General features: G+C 44.1%; 1 protein-coding gene across 2 annotated transcripts in view; it reads right to left on the reverse strand.

Annotated features, from left to right (window-relative positions):
- Nucleotides 1-23,273, reverse strand: part of mnat1 (MNAT1 component of CDK activating kinase) — a 32,682-nt gene that overhangs the window by 6,336 nt on the left and 3,073 nt on the right. For both annotated transcript variants that reach the window (XM_034111135.2, XM_034111134.2), the window contains 6 exons: nucleotides 17,653-17,805; nucleotides 17,206-17,279; nucleotides 16,384-16,487; nucleotides 16,102-16,242; nucleotides 14,567-14,698; nucleotides 5,425-5,546 (listed from right to left, as the gene is read on the reverse strand). In XM_034111135.2, the coding sequence (XP_033967026.1) occupies nucleotides 5,425-5,546; nucleotides 14,567-14,698; nucleotides 16,102-16,242; nucleotides 16,384-16,487; nucleotides 17,206-17,279; nucleotides 17,653-17,805 (726 nt within the window). The remainder of the gene's footprint in view (nucleotides 1-5,424; nucleotides 5,547-14,566; nucleotides 14,699-16,101; nucleotides 16,243-16,383; nucleotides 16,488-17,205; nucleotides 17,280-17,652; nucleotides 17,806-23,273) is intronic.

The following is a 23,273-nucleotide window of genomic DNA, read 5'->3' on the forward strand; positions in this document are numbered from 1 at the left end:
AGCCCGCAGAGGGAAAACAATAACACTAAAAGCAGACCTCTTACAGATGACCAGAATACACACAAGACAAATGTTTCTCCCGCTCTGACATTTTGTAATGCTCTCTGGGTCAGGAATGACTCACATAAGAAAAAAGCCTCCAGTCGACTACAGCGCATGCTTATTTTGACTCGTACTTCAAGAGAGGATCAATATTTGCACAGATCTACGGGATGGGAAACAATAGTGATCTGGCCTCCACCAGCTCTGTCTGTTAATGGTCTGTTTACTGAGGCAGACGGGATAATGGCCTGGGTGGGGGCTGGTGGAGAGTCGGACCGTGGCCACGCTCCACTCCGTTTCTGATCTAGTTAGAAACGAAGACAGACGAGCGCCTACTGTACAAGAAGCTCAGTATCAAAGCAGCGTGGAAGATGGGGCATTGTGTTGACACAGACAGGTTTGCAAGTCAAATAGCTGAGCTTAAACCTCCACACTTGTATTGTGCCTGCACTCTCTTTTGGTTATGCAAATAATACATCTGAGAGACGTTGAGCTGCTATGGAAGCACTTCAATGGCCATAGAAGCACTACGTTGACTCCTATAGCTTCTGGCAATGCTGGATCTACTAAGATATACAGTGACATGCGCAATGAGTGTGTACAGTGGAACAAAAGAGGTCTTGGTTTTGGGAGAAACCTCAAGGTTTTTCAGGAAATGTTCCATTGTTATACAAAAGCCAAACAAAAACGTTTCCTATAAAAGGCCCTGTTTGGCAATTTCATTGAATATTTTAATTGGTTGATTCAGAGCAGAATATGTGCCTTGAGACATTATCTAATCGTAGTAAAAGTAGATCAAAGCATGCTGCTCTTGAGTGAGTTCATCCGAGGTCATGTTAACCGGCGCCTCGTTCTTCAGCTCATAACTTAGCATCAAAGCTATGTTTGTGCGAGACAGAGTGTGAGAGTGGAGGACTACTTGAGGCCAAGAATAGGAGTCCCGTCTCTCCAAGGTGCCATCACTCTGCTCCCGTCAGTCTGGGCACTCTGACATCCCGGTGCTGCACCTCAGCTCCCCCGTGGTCAGTGACCTCTGACCCCGCACCCCCCAGCTCGTCAGATGGAGATGCGCCCCGCAGGGATCAGAGAACCTGGGATGCATGGAAAAAACTACTCATGGCCGTCTCTAGAAATTCCTCTGGAGTTGCTGTTCTCTATCGAGTGAAAAAGAAGAATATCATGGTTGACTTCCACTTTCATCACAGAGTCAGAGGGGAACGCGGGGGAAGGAAAGAATGATTTGTATGCAATTTAAACCTCATATACACCAATTTAGTGATGGCAGAAATGGATTCATGAGTTCTCTATGGACCATGTTTAGTGGTCCTGCTGAGTCTATGAGCCAAATCCAGGGTCACTGGCAGTGCTTTTGGACAGCTAGGCCAGAGCTGGAAAGATGGAGAGCTCAGACCTGGAGTCAGGCCAACCAGGCAGGGAGAGGCTAACAAAGCCTGCTGCCAGGAAGTGAAGGCTGTGACAGCACCAACGACTATTCTGGATATCTCCCTTCCTCCAAAGCACTTAACATGCAGTATAAGCCAACACACAAACAAACAAACAAACAGATACACACACCATTAGCATAAACACGCAGACGCCGAGGGATGCTTGGAAAGCGAGAGAACACAGTCAGAAGGAGAGCATCACTCAGAGACCCATTAACCCTTGGCTCTCAACCAGAACAGTGAGCAGGCTACCTTTAAGTACACGTTAAACATAGCCAGCCCATGTTTGTGTGTGCACAAGTGATTTATGTACTTCTGTGTGTCCATGTGTATGTGCATAAAAAGATCGAGTCACTTTAAAGAAGACTTGGGGGGGAGTTTCCAGGGGATGAATACAATTGGTTGTCCTCTGTGTTTATGAATGAAGGAGATAGAAAACTATCCATCGCTATTTAACCCCTCCGCCAGTCACAAGTCTGGGAGAGAAAGTGCTCTGAGGACTACTTCCTCGTGCACAGAAGTGTATCCCCAGGAGACCATCTCCAGACTAAACACTCTGCTCATTCAGCTGCCCTCCTTCCCCCTGCCGACAAGAGACTGATGCTTGACAAGCGCTCCCAACAAAAAAAACTCACTTTTTCCACCAATTATAGAAAGCAATGCGGAGTGGGGAGGAGGCAGAACTTTATAATATTATAAACACACTGGCATTTTGTGAAGCGCATTGAGCAACCTCTGTCAGAAAGAGATGGGCTAATTTCAGGGCGACCGGTGCCAACACAAACAACTGTTCTGGCTAGCTTTCATTGTCAGCACTTGAGGTTTAAGTCAAAATGTTCAACGCTCTGAAGCCAATTTCTCTTTCCCCAATTTTTTCCCCCACATATGATTTGTCCTTGTCCAAGATCCCAGTAAGTCTTTCATCGCCTACGCAGCTAGAGCTTTTTTCTTGTAGGGAACAAACTCAAACCCAGATGCTCATCTACAAACACACACATAAAATTGGAACTAAATACAACTTTAAGGTCATGAGCGTGTGTTTACTGAGCACATGTACGAAAAACAAGATATATTTTAATTATAATGCATGCGTGACTTCAATGGTGCTGTACATTTTGATGTAGTGCTTCCATTCGGGTAATGTCCATCAGCAGACAGGAGTTAAAACAGCTACCGCTTCATTCCCTGGCTGCTGTGTGTTGGGATTCATATCACAGCCATGTCCACGTAAACATCACATGTTTTAGTTTGCGTCCCGAGCGCAGTATTTACTTCTACTTTGATTTTGTTTATTAGAGGTTTTTACTGTTCAACATAAAAGCAAGGAGCCATGGCAGGACATTTGGATTACAGGCAGTGATGTTGAATTCATAGCTGCCTCATAATTCTCACCGCTCACGCATGGTTCTGGGTATCTCGATGAGATCGACAGCCCTATAACCTCACAGAGCAGGGGTCCTATCCTCAGGCAAATCACATGCACCTATGCACATCAGGGGAGGAGCATTTGGTTATATTTGTGTGCATGAAGAGGAGGTAGACATTGAGGTAGAAGCTGAATGGGCACTTTTGAAAGGCCCTTGTTGCCTGAGCATGCAGGCTTTACTCCACTCCAGTATTGAGGCAGCTGTCTTTAATAGAGGAGCTCAGCTCAGTCCATATTTATTCAGGTACAGCTGACAGAGAGGGGGAGACAGTGAAAGAGGCGTGGCCCTTCTTTTTCCTGGCAGCCTTTGCAGTACTCCTGCGGTTTTTGGGGGGCAAAGGGACAAGGCGAAAAAGACACTGAGAGAGAGCGAGAATGAGAGCGGTGTAGCAGAAAAGAAAGGGTTTAAATTGAAAAAGCACAGCTCCAGTCAGTCCTGTGTTGACTGGACTTCCTGTGCAAGAGACCGGCCCCAGAGGCCCCGGGGCCACTAGAGAGGGGGTGTGTGAGCTCGGCTCTCCAGTCTCTCCTGATGGCTGGGTGCAAGACAAATCACCGGTGGTGCTGCTGTCACTGTGGGACTTGACCAAGACAAACAGGCATGTTTTAAAATAAGTACCTGTCCCCTCACAGCCCCTTTCACCTCATCCACGCTCCGGCACATGCACATCTCCTCACACGTACAGGTATATGCCCTTCACAGGTCATAGGGCCCGAGCTGTAGTGCAACGCTCTACACAGGGGACTCACTTTTTACCCTCTGAATGATGTTTGCATTCTCTTTCCACTGCACACACACACACACACACACTCGTGAATACCTACCACATCACACAACTTCCATTGTGACCAAAATGCTGGGATTGCAATAACAGGGGTGAGTGTGAGTGTGTATGACACTAAATGTACAGCAGGTTTAAGGGACAGTGTTGGTATGCACTTGTACAGTATGTGGAAGCTTGATCATCCATGTATATCTGCGCTTGCATGCAGAAAACCTCAAACTTAGCTGATTCACAAACTGCCTACAGCGCGAGAGTGTCAGCATTATTCTTTGGTTTTACTTAACAGCACATTGCATCTTGGGAGTTGTGGTTTGTCTGAACGGACCTGTCTGTGTCGCTGCCTGCACCAATGGGACAAGCTCCTCACTGAACCTCATTTATCTCAGTGGCAGAGCCCTTCCTCTCCAGCATCGGTCCTCCTGGACTCCTGAACTGCTGACACCGCCCACCCCCTCCTCTTCTCCCCCCCCTCGGAGCTCCAGCATGCGGCAACATTTGTGAGATGCGTTTCATCTGCATATTGATCAGCCTGGCCAAAAGAAGTAGGACCTCAGCACTTCACTGAATACATAATGTAAATAAGTACCAGTTATTCTGCTTAAACTCCACCGCAATCCTTTAAGGAAAACGTTTCACCTTAAGTAGGTGATGTTCAAGGTAATTAGGTAAATGTGGCTGTACAACAAAAGTCAATAGCTACTTTTATCTGGAGAATAAAGAAGAATAAAACCCTCATCTCAAACATGCTGACATTATGTACAAATCCGCACATCTCTGCCAAATGAAGGTTACGGTCAGGGTGAAGCAGCGCTGAGAGTCTATGCGCTCGTCCAAAAAGAATTAAGAATATGACCCCGTGTTGCTCCTGTCACCCAATAAAAGTGGAGCGCTCTCAGTGTGTGGGCAGGCCTCAGTGCCAGCCGGTTGCAGTGCAGATGGCGGGGCGCTGGGCTGTCTGATGGATAGCTTACATTCGGCAAGGACTGGACCAATGGCGTCTTGGATTGATTGGCCCAATGGGGCCGTCGGGGAAAGCACTTCCTGTGTGTGTTAATGGACACTCCTACAGAGGCACTGTGGCGGCTTGTGGCAGGGCGATGGTTGTTACTCCCTCTCTCTCTCCCAGCCCTCCTCCCCCTCATTTGCTCTCACCCTCCCAGTTAATCAGAGGAGAGTCAAGTGAGATGAGCCAGGCTTTCCCAGCAGCTCTCTAGCCCAAAAACCAAAACCTTTATAATACAAACACTATGTGGAGAAATACAAAACTCCACAATTGAAGTTTATTTGATAAAACCTTTTTATTTATTTTACTAGTCCTGTAACTTCCTAGAAAATAACTTTAATTTCCTAGGTAGGTCCCTGGAAATATCTTTTTAATTTGGTATCAATTTCAAGGAAATTTGAGAGCTTCTTAATTAATTACAATTACTTGCGACTTAATGGACCAATTCTTTCAAGGAAATGTCACTATACAGCTGCTTAGAAATCCGACCCTACTAATGAATGTGAACAGTCTCAAACGCATGTCTCTATTATTCTAAAGCCTACTTGGCAGCAAAATGACATAGTTCTTTCAAGGAGACTTCCAAATAATTAATGAGGACATGATGGACTTGTTATTGGTTTATCTTCTATCATTCAACATGACAACTCTGCTCATCTACAAAGGTGAAAACTCATAGTTAATGGGTGCGGCAGATGTGTGAGTGTGTCAATAAGTTTGTACCCGAGTCTGCCCAGCTGCTCCAGTTCAGGCACTAGGGGTCCGTAGGTTTCAACGTGAAGGGCCTTGTACTGGTACAGAACTTCCTCTATTTTGGGAACAGGCTGAAGAGACACTGTCTGTCGCTGAAAATAAAAAAACAGAAAATCCACAATCAACAAAGAACAATAATCTTCATTGTGTGCAGCAACACTGGAAACTACGGTTATGGCACAATCACAATGAAGGAAACAGGAAAAAACTATTCGGAAAAGGCTGAATGTCAATCCAACCGCAGCATTAACAACAACCAGTTCTTGACGGACTGGTTTGACAATAGGAGTTTTGTCTGACAACATTTAAACTTTCCCCAGGCACTCTTGTTTAGTGGACAGACCACACTATGAGAATCCCTGAGCATGTTTTTAGTGGTTAACACACCGCTGGCAACTCAACAGCTATTCCTGATAGGAATCTGATTCTGATTTAGAAGAAACTAACAAAACATCACGCAGGAGAACTGAAGGAGCTGATGAGGAAACATAAATCCTGATAACAGAAAGTGTACTTTGGATCAAAAATTTCTTTTTTACATGAAATCAAAAAAAGACAAATCAACTTTTAAGAATAGAAAGGTAATATATTAACTTAAAATTGGCATGGTAGGCTCACTGTGCAGGAAGTACATTTGTGTGGGTTTAGCTGAGATTGCTTGCTATTTGCATTGTGTTTTCAGAGATAAAAAAAAATGTGGTTGATACAATTAGGGTAAATCAGGTGTTACTGAAGTTAAGCAAATACTGGCAAGCACAGAAAATGTAGCCTGTTTTATAAAAAACTCGATCCATAAGTAGTCAAGGTTGAGATTTCAGTCTGGGTACTCCAGTTCCTAATGCTCTTGACCATGGAGATTGAGTGAGAAACACGATACTTCTTAAGGACAGTGTAGAATTGTTCGATTTGGGGCTCTGCCATTAAAAGGGGAATTTCCACACCGCGTAAGACCACTTTGTTTTCTCCAGCATTAAAGTAAAAGAGACTCGGAAGACAAGCCAGGATCATGAAACAAACCTGGAATTAAGATGATGATGTCTAAACAAACAGCAACTATTTTAGAGGAGAGCAAAGGAACTTGGAGACAAAGGAGAGATACAAAGATAAGAAAAAAAGAAAAGAAAAGAGAAGTGGGGGAGTAAGAACAACACAACACAGAGGGGAGCTGATGAAAACCAAACTAAACGAGTAACATGTGCCCAGCGGCCTCAAACTGCCCGCCCTGCGAGCACACACACGGGGAAATAAAGCAACCAAAGCTGAGCTGGAAGTTACAAAAGCACTGAGGGATGAACAGTGAGACAGCAGTGGATGCAGAGTTTCTGAGCCAAACACAACACCGTGGTAATTGTTCAAACCAGGCCAGCGAGTCGGATAGTGAACCAAACAATTACCGACAAGGCAGAAATCTCATACTATATCATTACAAAGTTATACAAGATCAATATGTAGTGTTAAAGCAATCCAGGATTCTGTGGTATTTCTTTTTCTACACTTTTCTTCCAAGTGCCTTTTGTGCGACATGACATCATTCTTATACAAAATAAATGTGCATACTTTCAAAGAGTATGTAGCACCGAGAACATAATCATCGTTTATTTAAGTCAGTAATAGCTTAGCTTGTTATTATTTTAAAGTTAGTTTTGTATTAAGTCATTGTATGCGATGGTGCAAATCAATGACCACGACTATTTTACAGCAGGATTGCATTTTTAGACAATGTTAACAACATCATACCAAAGTACATCCATATATCTGGTAATTAACTTATTATACGAGCTAAACAAAAGACACGCCTGTCTACATATGTAAGACATTAACACTTTGATATTTATGAATATGTACTATATCAAGATAAAATGACATTCACTCTGATTTAAGATTTTACCCATACCCTCTAATCCCACTTCGCAGAATGGCTTTAAAGTATTTTAGCAGAACGAGCCTCAACCTGTTGCGTTCAGCGGTTTAAACATGCAGGAGGGGGAGCAGCGGGGGTAGCGACAGTTACATTTACAGTAGAAGAGTGGGTTTCTTTAACAAAGAAATAGTGAGGGAACATCTGCTCAAAACACAACATGTCTTTTGGCATCAAAACCTTATGCTTATGAAACCACAAGTTGCTATAATAAATCATTATTTTTCATTATTTTTTCATATTATAAATTAACTCACGTAAGCAACATCAAACTCTTGCTTCTTGGCTTCAATGGATCATTTAACATGTATCCATGATGGTTCCCTTACGGTGTACAAAATAATAAGAACTACCCACAAAAGCCAATCAAATAATGGACCAAGAACAGATACATATCGCCCGTATTTTTAAAATAGTATTTTAAAAGCTTTACATTGTTCATTTCTTCCTTTAAAAACACAAATGCTAGACACAGGCGTCTCTGTTTTTTTCATTCAACCTTTAACCCCAGGGTGCCAGAGATCCCCAATCCTGTCCTATCCATTCATCCAACACAGGGGAGCCCCACCACAGACTAATGAAACCCAGACAAACCAACTCAAACTCAGTCACTCTCCCTCACTTTCACACTCCTTCAGTCTCTCCATCCATCTTCTTTTAGACTTTCAGCACTGGTTAACTCCCCTGCTGCGCCAATCAAAGAGACGCGCTGGGACGAAGGGGTGGAGGGAGAAGAAAAGTGTACAATGTTGGAGCGGTAGTGAAAGAGAGGCAAATTAGGAGTTGCAGATAGCTAAAGGGCAGCAAATCAGATTTTTGAGCGACAGACAGAACAGAGCCAGGGAGTCTGGGAGATTTCTGTCGCATTCCTCTGTAAGGGCACCTTGAAAACTGGCAGAGACACTTCATCAGGAACAAACACAGACATGCATACACATGGACAGGCTCTGCTCCTCTGAATATATTGACCAAAAATGGCAAATGTAAAGTTTGTAGTACATCTTAGCTGCTCCGACGCAAGTCATGCTGTCCGTGTAACAGAGCTGCCTGTCTCCACTCCATCTCCTCTGCTGAAACTTTCAATCAGTAACTCATCATGTCCTATTAAAAGCTTGTGTGAATTGCAGCATGTGAATGTTGTTTTGGAAATGCCCCGGTGAAAGAAGGCAACAGAGGGGGAGAGAAAGGCAAAGCAGAAAGGGACGAGGGGCCGCTGGAACAACACCGCTGAAGAGCCAACACAAACATCTGCTTTTCACATCTCAGAGGCCCGCCTTATTACCTATACAAGATCATGTGTGCCCTCAAAATGCTTTCAAGTTTGTGTATAACTGATATTTCAGAGTCTCATGGTACCCCTGTGACTCTAAAATGAAAATCTGGAGGTCATCAATCTTAATAAAAACAGCAGGGGAGGATGATTTGAGGAAATCACCATCGTGCCAGAGGGAGTCGTCGTCCTGCTTCTTCTGGGGTTGTGATCCTCCTACATCTAACTTGCAGGTTGAGTTATAGTGATGGGGCAATACCAGCTTCAATTTCTAGGAGTGGACTCGTTTGAAAAGGTCAAGAGAAGCCGTCATTGTCGCCTGTCCTCGCGTAGGGGACATGGTGTGCTGGCTTGGAAAACTGTTTAGCGCTCTATGCATCTTTGGCGGGGGGGTTAATTTGACTCGTGCTGTGCTGTCACATTACTCTTTCTCAACTCCGCTGTCCTTCTTCAGAATCCCTTCTGGGAAAGCAAGAGGGTTAACACATCGGACAGAGTGATATGGCAGACATGCATGTGACTTTTACGGGACAGGGGTCTCATAAAAGCCACATTACTTAAAAAAGTGTGACAGGTCTGTGCCTGAGGAATGCCCAATGTACCCAAGTCTTAATTAAAACAAGTCTTGTGGTCAAAGGTGCTGCTAATTTTTTAAATAAAGTAGATTTCCTCGATCAGTCGTAAAAATTCACTTTTAAAGTAGTATTTTTTAAGCCATATTGTTTATTTTGTTACCCGTCAACGATTCCCAATGTTCTGAAGTAAAACTTCTCCTTTAACGCTTTCTCCATGTGGACTAACTTTGTTTATGACGGAACATGACACTGTAATGAAGGAGGTATTATTCAATGTTCACGATGCTAATGTTGTCTAAATTCTCATTGGTCAACAGCTCAAATCATGAGTCAGCACTAAGACACGTGCTGGAAAAACACACACACACACACACACACACACACACACACACACACACACACACACACACACACACACACACACACACACACACACACACACACACACACACACACACACACACACACACACACACACACACACACACACACACACACACACACACACACACACACACACACACACACACACACACACACACACACACACACACACACACACACACACACACACACACACACACACACACACACGACCATCAGCACTCTCCAGGCCCCCCAACTCTCCTCTGAATTTGCAGCTCAGCAGGACACATCAAGGTCGCATAGAGACTAACCCCTCCATCAGCACCTCCAGACCACATACACACATAACCACACACACTTTTGTAGTGGTTCCTGAGGGTTCGGGGGCCTCCAGCAGAGCTCCAGAGGCAGCAGGGCCCTCGTCACTAATATACAAAGTGATAATGAGAACAGTGGTCAGCATTGTATTGGGGGTTACATTTAATAAGGGTAGTTAGGGGCCATCCCATCCTCAGCCCTCACTTCCATCTTCTGCCCTGGCACTGCCCGTGCTTCTGTCTGGATAAAGGGCTTTGGGCTTCCCACTGGCCCGGTGAGCAGCAAGTAGCAAGTGTAAACGCTGCTGCCCACACTGGGCCTCCCCTCGGCTCACAAGTTTAAATATAACTGCCTGTCCAGTGGCAGCTGCCCCAGCGCAAAGCCCCTAAAGCCGACAACTCCTTTTTCCGCCGGGCTGGGCTAGGCCCGGGCGAGGGTTGCTGAGGCCAACCCAACAGGGCCAAGCTAGGGGCAGAAGTGTGAATGCCCACACGTGCTGGTGCCAATCAGGGTTCACTTTACCCCCCGAGCTGACCCCCTCTCACCAAGCCTCTGCAGCTATCAACCTACATACCGGCAATCCAATCAAAAGTGAAAGGTTAAAGGGTTATGGCCTTTCCCACCTACAACCATTGGTTTGTGCATGTTTTATACAACAATTTTAAATAAATAACAAAAATATGTCTGGTACTATTTGCATAAGAGTGTGAATACAGGAAATGAAAAATAGATAACACTGAAGATAGTAAAGGAGTGAGTGGGGGTTGGGGGGGGGGAGTATGTAGCGTAAACCTCACAGGTAAAACAGGTTAGGCAAGTCTGCTAGAGAACATTAAAGCAGAGGTCACTGTAGAGGACAAGTTAACCAAGTAATTCAGGACTTAGCAAACAAACTCACAGCATGAGCGTGAGTGTAAGAGTGTGCACTTGTGTTTGTATTTCCTATGGTAGTCAAATACCACCGGCCTAAGTGTAGAATGGATTAAAGCCAGAGAGAACCCGGGGTTATTTCAGTTGGCCACACATCTATGTTTAGGGATAAACTTTCCACCCACATTTGGCTGACTGTGTGCGCAAGCTGCTCTTTGTTTATGTGTGTGCGTTTTATGCTTTCATTAGGTGCCCATGCCGGCCTCGTCAGGTATGTCAGCTGCTCTGCCGCTTGTGAGGAGTGGATTGGGGCCATGCAGTGCAGGAACCTGGGACCTTTCATCTAAGATGGCGCTGAAAGCTGCCCCAAGGTGGAGAGATTCCCCATCGGTCACCGCTCTCAGGAATGGGACACTGTAGCAGCTGAGAACATCCCCAACCTCACTTAACTAGGAAACACAGTACAATTACTGGCACAAACAAAGCCAGCATGCTTAAATACTAAATAAAACACAATTACTCATTGGAGGCTTAAATCAAACACATTTATAGAATAACAAACCTTTAAGAAGGTGCCAAATGTGATGACTCTTCACGTCAGCAGGACTCTTGTCCTCGTGCCTGGCACTGGGGCTGGTCTTATGTGTCAGACAACACCAAGCAACCTGTTTAAACAGCGGAGAGTTGCCTCCCTCCCACACACACAGTCTCTTTTGATATCAGCGGACGTCTATTTTAAAAAGACACTTTATTCTTCAAAGGATGTATACTCAGACTGGGTGAGGGGGGTGTGCATTTATGTGTGTGTGTTCACCCGCACAAGGGTATGTGTGTGCGTGTCTCGGTTCAATAGAGTACCTACAAAGTGAGGGATTAGTGAGGGATTCAAGACCATTCCTGAGGCAAGACCAGGCCCATCCCACCTCACATCACACCTGGACCGAGACTACTTTCCCTCAGGATCGGCTAACTGCCTTTAACCATCCCTACAGGCAAACTGAAGAATCAGGGTCCCCTTCACCCTCCCCTGGAATATCACCCAGGAGGAGAGTCGTGCCAGAATAGCCGAGATGTCCCCTTGCATGTTCGCAGTAAACAACATGACACAACTAGAGGCAACGGTGGATCACACTTCAAATGAAGCCTGGGGAAGCTGAGGAAGAATTGGCACCCTCACGTTCCAGGGATCGTACGGCTCAAAGAGGCAGATATGTCATTCCACCGGTGACGGCTCACCTTGGCCCGGGCTGAGGCAGCTGGCTGAAGTGCTGTCAGGGCAGCTGGTGGGGGGTGAGGGGTTATTAGGGGCACCATGAATGTCTGCTTGCCCTGACTGGGAGAACTTGAACATCACCAAAAACATCCAGATGAAAAAACAAGAGGTCACGCATCAGCCCTCTGACCATTCATCACTGTCACCGCCGGTCCTGCTTTGAGAATGTGCGTCACAACAAAGTATGGATAGTAGCTTCTAGTAGAGAGCATTTGTATTGTCAATATAACTTATTATATTCTCGTTTTAAAATGAATCTATTATTTGTTCATTAAAACTGTACATCACAACTTCCGAGAGCCGTTATGACGCAATGTAAAATCAGAAATCACTTTGATATGCCAAACTAAAATGACCGCCTCGCCTCGTATATCCTCACAATATAATTGCATCCTATTTTAACCTAAAAACATAATGCGTCTGCCAAAGTTATTGTTGATGCAAAGGCTGCGAAACGGAGAAAAAGGCCACACCTCACACTTGATCAACTTTACCAGTGACTTTTTGGCATTTTTACTAAACTAAATGACTGATTATCAAAAGCAATAAATGTCTAAATAATGAATCGACCAATGTCAGCACTAATTGATATTCCTGTAAGTGAAGCGAGGAGCACAATTCATCTGAAATGTTAAAAGAGGCACATCATGGAAATGTGGCCCTGCCTTAGAAATGTGCTTTTACATTTGCCTCCTTTAATTTCTGCTGAGGAAAAACCGAAACCTAGCTTGGAACTAGGGACCGCAAGTTAGCAGATAAATGAATTCCAGCGAGCTGCAGGAATCCGCCGCTCTGTGCTGAAACCCTACCAAGTCAAACAGGAGTCATTCTTATGGACTCTGAAGTGAAGGGAAATCCAAAACCCACACGTTCCCCCGACTCTAGTCTCTGGGTCCAACGCAGCAGATGCATGGTGGGAGCTCTGCTACACCAACAGGAGCTCTGGGACGGGAGGATGAAGAGAAATGGGAAGAAAGAAGCGAGGAAAAACAGCCGCAGAGGAAGCCAAGAGCAACACAATCGTGCTGTTTTTCTCTCCATCAGCAAGTTTAACTTCATGCTGTATATCAGGGGTGAGAGTCAGAGTACCAAATCCTCCTTTTGGACCGATTCAATGCTTTTCCACTTGTGCTGGATGAGCCAGCTGCTCCTTTGGGGTGTAATGATTAAATTAATGTTTTTGTAAAGTCTGACTTTATTATTGCATCATATTATTTAACCAAGACCTTCGAAAGAGCCAAACCAGTGGAAAACACATAGGCAGGATTGGCAAACAAAGAAGGGGAAAGGAGATATTTGGGTTATATCAGAGTAAACCAAAAACCGTGCTCCAGTTTGAGCCTACGGTGAGTACTAAGCAGATATTTCTCCCACGCATCAGTGAACTGTGGGAAGACAACCATGCCTCATGAGGGTTGTTTGGGAAGAGGTGGGGTTGATGACACAGCCTATCTCATCACAGTAAAATGAAAATAAACGACTGAAAACTTGAACGAGGGCCAAATATAATGTCTCTCCTGACATGGCGAGCACAGAGCTGTGAGCCCCCATGCTCTCTCTCTCTCTCTCTGTGTGTCCCGCTGATCGCCCACAGGAATGTGATGACAGGACTGAAGGGCCCCGTTCAATAGGAAGAAGCCCCAGACACCAAGGAACATCCTCCCTTTGAAGGTCTGAGCTCTTATCACCGCTGTATTGTCAACAAGCAGTCCACGTGAAGTTTAAATTAGCACTGAACTAAAGTCACGCTGAGCATTTAACTGTGCAGACCCACAGACGGAGCGAAGTATACAACCATGCGACCTTAACCTGCATGGGCGCATTGTAAATATAGTGGCCATTTGTTATTTATGCTACATATAGATTCTCCAAGCTCTCATGTTTCACCGTGCTCACCCTGCTTTCACCTGAAGCAGCAAAGCCCACTCTGACAAATGCATGCAAGGTCGTGTTCAGACCGACATTACCCCTGCGTGAAAACATGTAGCCCCCTCATTCATTTAACTGAGGCCCCTCTCTGCTGATGGGGTCCCAGTGCAGAGAGATTCTACAAAAGACAATCAAACCTGCACATTCTTGAGAGATTTGGTTTAGATTATTCCAGAGAAAGGACAGTGAACATTTATAAATCATCATGGCAAGAGATTATTTTGGATCCATAGACCCGGTGTTCATGACAAGGTGTTGAAGTATGTCTTTGTAGAGTTACATCTGTATTTCGACTGTTAACCTCTTTATTAACAAAGTGAAAAAAAGATTTATGTCTTGATAACTTCAAAGAGTGGTGAAATACTTCCTCGTTATTGTGCATCTGATAAGCCTTCAAACACATGCTGGAAGGTAATTTATATACACACACACACACACACACACACACACACACACACACACACACACACACACACACACACACACACACACACACACACACAGGTTTTGAGTGCAGGCAAGCGTCTGTCACTTTGAGTTTGCACGTATGAAATGGGGTTAAAGAGATAATGAGTCTAAAGTGTCACACTCACCATATGAATTCCAGTTGAAAATAGGTTTGTCGGTTTGACGGCCAGTTTCTGCTGCTCGATCTGCGTCTCCAGCTTGGCAGCACGGACTTTGTGTTGAGCGAGCAAGATGGTGGCAGGAAGTTGAGACTTCTCCTGCAGAAACAGATGGGATTAAAGATGTATGAGGATGTTTAGCAAAGTGCTTAATGAGGAACTGCTCATGCAGCTGACACTTATAAATGTTGAGGACAGCTCCGTTTGTAACTGTTGCATGTTGAGAAGAGATAAATAAACAGCAGCCCCCTCCCCTATCAGCAGCATAGGGTCCTTTCAGGCCACAATATTGATGCAAGCCATATCAAGCAAACTGTGACAGTGCAGAGGACGCTGCCTCAAGTGCACTGCGCCGCCTTCACCTCCATTAAATGCAAGGTCGGACATTTCAATTTCTCCAGTGGAGTGTTGCCAAGCACAGAGGTCTGAGGACACAAGCCTGGACACTTTGTTCACTGAAGACGTAGGACATCTTTTTGATGGGATGGACAGCAACGGTAGGACAGTCTGGAGGTGTCTTAGCATTAAACGGTAAACCAAGTGTCTTCAAACTGTTATCAGTCCTGGTCTGACTGGTTAAGAAGTTGCCTATTTCGCAATCATTTTAAGAAAAAAAAGATAATGCACTCCAGGAAATAATAAGTCAAATGATGTAAAATCAAGGTCAAGTTGTTGCTACATATGGGTATTGACATTAACTGTGACTTTAATATATATTGAAATATTGTTATCATTAATAATACACATATAATGATATTGTGTAAATAAATAAAAAAACACAAATAAGTGGTATAATTTTGTCTAAAGAGAGAAACACACAAACTAATTTGAGTAATAACAATATAGATTTAGTTAGAACCATTTTCTTTTAGATAATGTGATAACGGCGTGATCATGAATACTTTGGCCGTGATAATGGCGTAGTGAGGATCAGATTGGCACAGCCTTATTTGCATTAGAAAAGAAGATTCAAGGATGAGTAAGAAGCTCACAGAGATGTGTAATATTGATAAGTGAACCACAGCTTCCCAAACAGTAAGGAAGAATCTCAATGTTAGTGTATGTGGGAGAACTGTGAGCTCTCAGACCACAGGGATGTACAGATGTCAAAGCTCAGGATGGTTCCCCCTGGGGGGGGTCGGAGCTGATCTCATCTGCCTACAGTCAACAGGCCCCGTGCCTTAAACAAACAAACACACAGCTTAGCCTGCTATCTGCGATGGTCCTTCAGCAGCCGCTCTGCAGGAACAATCACTTCCAAAGCCGGCCGCTCAACACAATGGAGCCAGGAGGCTTCGGAATCACAGAATGAGAACAATGCAGCCCGCGGCACAATGACTGGTAATAATCTCTTAATGATCTCACTGTCAGGAACCCTGGGGCTGAGGTGTGTGTGTACTTATGTGTGAGAGTCAGATATGAAACATCCATCATGATGCGACTGCTTTTCGCTCCACCTGACTGCAGCGGCTGCATGAATGTGCGTCGTGTGTGTTTCTCACCAGTTCATCCAGCAGAGCCTGCTTGTTCTTCCTCTTGGCCTGCAGCTGCCTCTGCTCCTCCTGCAGCAGGTCCAGGCGCCGCTGCTCGTTGCCCTGCTGCTCCTGTAACAGCAGCTCCTCCAGATCCTCGTGCTCTCGCGACTGAGGACAACAGGGATGATGCAAAAAAACATCTTTTACCAAAAGGCTGAATTCTCACCATGCCAATTTGAACTTGATCCGACAATCTGACTTCTCCGAGGTGGGGAGCAAGGAAAAAATAATGTGAGTTAAAATACTTACCAGTTTCACTTTATTCCTCTGAATGAGGTCTCTGTTCTCCTTCTGGTACTGCTCCATCCGCAGCTTAGTGTTCTCCACATCTATGTTGTTTGTCAGGTTAAACACTGCACCGAGGGAACAAAAAACTGATTTCAGGGGAAGGTGTAATCTATCAGAAGTGCTTGTTGATAAGAAGGTATTTTAGCTAGCCAAAACGTATGTCAACCCTTACTGGAAATATATAATAATGTCTCCACTACAAGAGCTGTCAGTGATAACATCCTACAGTCACCGTAGATTCATTTGAGTTAATGTTATTAATTTAGCATGAGGGGTTTTTTCTTACTTTATTTGTATTATATTTTTAAGTAGTATTATTTAAAAAGTTGTTTTCACTCTGGGTTTGTTGGACAGTGGTGGGTGTGATGCAGATGTTGGCATACTGTAAAATGTGTAAAACCCAATAAAAACATTTGAATATATATAGAAGTGCTTGTCAGTGTGTCACTGCTTCAGAGCCCTACATTTTTTTTAACATCGGATCAGGGCGGGTATGTCCCTAATTTTCTGTAACATACGGTAAAAATGACTATCGGACATTCACATCGGCCAGCTGTGTGCAGGTGAGAAAGGAGACAAGATTTAAACTTTTTCTCTCAGCTCACTTTTCATGTAAAAATCTAGTGCAACTTCTTTCAGGACAAACTGTCTTGAAATGTGCACGGTCATCCCCATTTGTTTCAGTAATCCCCTGTTTCCCAGATGCATAGCCCATGTTAGGTTAACAGTCAAGTTACTATTAGGCATCCCCTTAAATCTCTGTTTCAGCAGGAGAGAGCCTACCTATGTCTTCCACTTGCTCCAGGAAGTCATTATATTCTCTCAGGCCGGGGAAGTCAAAATCTCTCTTGTTGTATCTGCAGACAAAGAACAGAACTGATGAGACAAATAGTAAAACCTGATGAAAGCAAATATGCTTCGACATTAATAGCCTCCATTAAATCAACCATTGTAAAATACCATGTCTGCATACTGCCTAATAGACACACATTAGATGTCAATTAAGGGGCTATTAAAGAGCAGATGAGGGAGAGAGGGAGGCGGGGAGGGGCTGAGAAGTAAAAACCTGGCAGGGAAAGAGCCTTCTCGTTGGAGTCCCCCAGGGGAGACTCATTGTCTACAAAACAAACAGTGTAATGAGAAAGACAAAGGTGGCTTAAGAAGTGGGTGGAGGCACGAGGTGACACATAAACACGCAGGGCCACACCCTCCTGGTTCCCCCCCACTCACATCTTCAGCACCTTCTTGCGAATCTCCACCTCTTTATCGACAGCCGGGTCTTCGAAGAGCTGCACGCGGAAGTTGCTCTTCCTCAGGGGCGTGTCGCACTGGACGCAGTTACCCGAGCCGCGGACAAACAGCATCTCCACGCAGTTCTCGCATCTGGGGGGTGGGGGGGGGGGGGGGAGGGGACAGCAAAACAGAAAATAAAACCAGCCTGGGTTTAACGTTTCCAGAGGTGACTCTCCCAGAGTTACAGTTGTAAGCGTGTGTGGCTGCTGAAGTACCATTTTCCTCACAGAAAAGCTAAATTGTGTTGTTTTTTTCATGTCTGTAAATGATCAGGCGGTAGGGTGATAATGGGGCATATGAATATTTCCTCTGAGTGCTCAAAGATGGCCGGGATTATTATTGGAATGTCGATTAGGCTGCCTCCTACTCTCAGACAAGAGGAAATTAGTCTGACACCCATCAGTGGCGTGTCTGTCTGCACTGGAAAACACATTTGCTTTATTGTTATTTCAACAGACCTCAGTCATGCCACGTTGCATAATATGATCAAACCCAGCTCTCAGTGTAGTCTATCATTATAAGAATGGAATACATCATTTTGGGCAGAAAAGTCCAGCTGGACAATTGCAGTGTTTTGTGTGTTCCTTACTTCTTTGGTAACTTATAGTGTTGTAATTGTCATATATGCTTAAGGCTTTCATTTATTTAAAAATTTTACTTTAATATCTAAATGGAAGATCAGTATTTTATCATGCAATTCCAACCTTTCTGCCATAAAATGTCCTTATTAATCCTGACAATGCCTGAATGAAAGGAAGCTGTATAATGGAAAGCTTTAAGCCACATTATTAAATACTGTGGAAATATAGACAGTTATTGATTACAGCATATACTTTAAATCGTTTTAATGGATACAATTACTTTTCAAGACAAACTATGTAGCTGCACAGCGCGGTCATGATGAGTTTCTCAGGCAGGCTTCGTTTCCTCATTTAAATCTATTCAGTAAAGAGCAAGTATCTTCACCTGTGACCAATTCTGAGCTAAAAAACAGAAACACTTTTCAGATGAGAAGTGAAGCCCAGGTTCAAACAGGAAGGTTTACTTCATGCGCTCCATGGCAGCTGTCAGAGCTAGCTAAGGGCACAACTGAGCTGAGCCGTCAATCACACCTTTATGCAGGTAGGCGTTTACCTATCAGTCACACTCAAGTGAGGAGTGGACACTGAAGACAATGGGAATGTTCCTAAGTCTCCTCTGATGGGTGGAGGGCCTGGATAAACGTTTGCACAGTGCGCTCTCTTAATTAAGTCTCTGCGGAGCTTTATAACCCCAGGAATGTACCTTCCTGCTAGTGACCACCTTCGGGAAAATGGACAACATCTGGTTTCCCAATGTCACTATCTGCTTTTAGGCGCAGATAGTTTTCATATTAAAGTATATAAAAGTTGATGGGAAAAGTCAGATTTCTCACCATACGTCATTGATGGTATGGTCGAGTCATTTCTTTCCAAAGTCAAGGAGAAACTGGTGCCTAGTGAAAAACTCTCTGGGGGTGAAGCCTATTAGAACAATCATGACCGACTCATCATACAAGGCAAAAGCAGTTGAAGAGAAACTGCAGAGCCATGGAGTTTGGTTGTTTACATCTAGCATCTCAGATATGGGTCAAACAAGCCCAACCTGCCAAGTGTGACACCATGCTTTCACAGCCAAGCAACAAACAGATCAAACGTGCATCGCAGGGGACTTTCTTACAAGCATTGCCAGTGTAGCTTGGCTCCAGATCAAGCCTCAAAATGAAAATGAAAGCTGGACGACAGACAGAAACATCTGCGTTGTCCAGTTGGTGTTTCGGAGCATGAGGAGCTCAAGTGCACCCTGGAAGAGGCAGATGTTCGCTGGGGCCCCGGGCTACAAGAGATCTATAGGCCTGGCCATATGGAGGTGGATGGAGGGGTTCAGCTTGTTTCCACAGGCCCACAAAGAACCCATTCATCAACACGGGGCGAGGAGTGGGGCGTAGCTTGCCCCCTGCCCCATAAATGGACCACACAACAGAGCTCTCCAAAGGGGAAATCCTGTGTAACTATAGAGCAAAGAGGTGAACAGCTAAGAGGGAGGGAGGAGATTTAAGAGTCAATTTGCCATCTTTCTTCTGAAATGTGCCTTCTCTTAGTGACAGCTTCTGGATTTTTTTGCCTGTTGCAATTTGTATTTTAAAAAGAACATTTATTGCCAAGGCTACGCTGCTCGCTGGGCAAACTGAACAGGCGTTTAAGTGAGCCGACAGATCTCCAGCAGCTTGCCTTTTCTGTGTCCCAGGGCTGTAGTCGCTGACTGAGTGCTCCTGACTCCTCCCTCTCTCACCTGTCCTGCTCACAGCTCCAGGCTCCTATATCTTTCCCATCTGCAGCTGTCAGCAGGTCAAAGAAGGGGGGTAGTTAGAGGAGGGTGAACAGGGCCCTGGCTCAGCAAATAGACCTCTCAACCACCACCACCCCCACTGCCCCTTGGTGACGCTGCCTGCATCTCTGCCTCCTTCTTATGCAAGGCAGAGCAAAAGCAATGCAGGACTATGAACAAAAAGGATCTGGATTCACCACGAAGCCTTATGATCTTCGCAGAGAAACGGCTGGACAGAGCTAGCTTTGTGTCAAATTCAAACCTGCTCCGACACTCCGTCCTGCCCTGTGACCTACAGTACCTGCAGCAGCACAGTCAGAAAATGCTGAGGCCCAGGAGTCTGATTGCTTACACAGGAAGCTAGCAAAGGCCTGTGTGATCTTGTACAAATAAAGCTTAGATTTGGAGTACTTTATAGAGAAAGCATAGTGGGCAGGGACCCATGTTTCAGAACGTTTTTCCCTGAGTCAATTTGAATTAAACAGCTTCGTAGATAAAATAATCATTTACAATGTCTCGCAGAAAAAATATGGGTCTGAAAAATGTAACCAGGGACCAAAACTGCCTAATAGGAACCACAAGTTAGTAGACCAGAAGCTGAGGTGGGGACGATGTGAAGCTTTGTAGGCAGCCATTGCAACACGATGTAAAGCGCGATATTTGGATGTCTTTTACAGCAATGCCCCAAAGAACTTGTACTTGACTTCTCTCTCAAATAAAAAGCTGTACATAAGCATTTTTTTTCCCAGACTAAGAAGAGAAGATCAATACCACTTTCTGGTGTCTGTCTTTAAGATATAAAGCTACAGCCAGTTTAGCAAAAAAAACTGGAAACAGCTAGCCTGTTCTGTCAAATGGGTAAAGAAGTGTGCCTCATAGCAGCCCTAAAGTTCATTAATTTATATATTGTATACCTTTTTTATTTGTGTAGCAAACCAAATTGAAAACAAACAAGCAGTGAGTTACAGAGAGTTAGAGGTGCTGATAGGCAGAAGGTTAGACCTTTAGCTAAAGCCAGACTAGCCGTATACGCCTTCTTCCAGTCTCTATGCTAACTAGCCTGGCTTTAGCTAAGGTGGTATCCTCCTTCTCATTTAGATCTCAGCATTGAAAAACCAATCGAAGGTTATTTCCCAATTTGTTATTCATTTTTATAAATGTTTCAAGTACACAGCTGTGTATGCTGTTTACCCAGCCATCCTATGCCCTTCTGTGTCTTAAAAGTAACTATGGAGAAATATAAGAAAAACCTGTATAACGTTTGATCATTTTACAATAAACATGAACCAGGCTACAGGAACCAGCTTCTACTTAATGAGGTGTGTCTATCCTCTCTGCAGATGGTGGACCCCTCTAAACCCCCACTGGATGACCAAGCTACTATCGTCTGTGCCCGAGCTCAGTGTCAAATGCCAAAGGACATGGATATGGTGTCATTGTGCAAAAGTAATAAATAACACACATCAAATGCCCCCAGTGACAGCGATACAAAATGTGCTGTGGTGGGGTTTAAATATAGATGCATGCTAAAGGTGGAGAAGCTCAACACTGCATCGCAACAGCCGCTCAACCAGGCCAAGGTAGAGTGAGTTGGGGAGCTAACGATTACATTCAGCTTTCATTATTCTATTGATTTCTAATTAATGGCATTATTAATAAATCTAATTAAGGGTTAGTTTATTATTTTAGAGGATATAGAGAATAATTCCCATCTCAGTTTACCAGAGCCCAAGGTGACAAATGTATTGTTCTGTCAAAGCCAGCCAGAAACGTAAAGGAATACAAATGTTATGATTATAATACAACAACATTTAGGACGGATCCGATGTGGGCATTTTTGATTACATTGTAAAAAATGGTGTCGCTTCAGCACAAAGTTCGACATTAACCAACAACCTCAAAGTGAATAGAAAGGATGGCTGGCATTCACATCCTCAACCATTAAAGATGTGTGTCTTTATATGTACTCAAGAGATGGTAATAATATGTAGTGAGAAGAATCTATAGGGACATAATGTATGAGATCTGTCTGCCTAATAAACAACTGTAAATATGAAATAGTATTACATTGGAAATAGAAACTCACACTAGTTAGTCAGAAACCAAGCCCTGCAGTTGGTACTGTGATGTATGTGCATCTATATATTTCCCTTCATAATCTCAGATTTGCCGGCTTCCCTTTCTTTCTTATTTACTTTTTTCTGATAGAATTGTTGATGAAACCAAAAATTGGAAATCAGTAACTGTGAAATTGAAACGCAGCGCTCAAGCTACAGTACAGGTTCCCATTCTATCAACCTCTCAAGAAACCCGCCAAATGACATCAGTGATGGAAATATTGATACAGTTTGAGAGAACAGCAGTTTCCAAGCAGTGCATTAATTCACCGTTGCACCGGCTCTGAGGAACAAATCCAAGGTGACCCGGGCTAGGAGGACATCTCTCCAAATTGCTTCATTGCAGAATCATTTTTAATTTTCTGTGTATAGCCCCGCATCTAGACAGAGGGCTGAGCTATGAGCTCGCTGACCTGATGACAAAGCACGACCACTTCCTGATTTACGGTCAATAAACAGACAGGGTCAAAAAGATGCTCTCATCAGGAAACCAGCGTCACTGGCTGCATGGGGCTCATAGAGAACATGTCCCCTTCGTTTTAATGACCAGGTTTAGAAACAGATGACAAGCTTAAATATTGGAAAATGCACAGCAGACAAGTTAACAGAGTACTGAGAGGAGGGTGTCTTTTAAGTTTTGTAAATCAGATTAAAAAAGAAGAAGACAATCAATACAAGTTTAAAATGTTGGCCTCTGGAAACTTTTGATGGGCATTTCTTTTGGTTACGTTTAAGTTTATGTATGGAGGTTGAAACGATTATGTTTACGTTGCATTTGAATGGCTTGGGCATCAGAGTATGCTCTTGGACTGACTTGTGTCTCTGCTTGTGACGATGATAGGATCCATTAGAACCAGCCTAAACATCTAAGATGAGTAATCAGTTTAGCACAAAACTAAAATGAGTCACAATATGATTGTGCGGTTCAGTACTAGTGCAGATAATGAGATTGTGTTTGTCCCTTTAAGATAGACCTCTGTATAATTGTGTGCTCCGTATGTGGATTAAAACTCATCCTCTACTCTTCTCTCTGCCATCTTGAGCTCAGTGTACTTTCTATAAAAGGGGATATTTCAAAGGACTGACATCTCTTTC

Source organism: Pseudochaenichthys georgianus, chromosome 22 (assembly GCF_902827115.2).
Source record: "Pseudochaenichthys georgianus chromosome 22, fPseGeo1.2, whole genome shotgun sequence".
Classification (NCBI taxonomy): Eukaryota; Metazoa; Chordata; class Actinopteri; order Perciformes; family Channichthyidae; genus Pseudochaenichthys; species Pseudochaenichthys georgianus.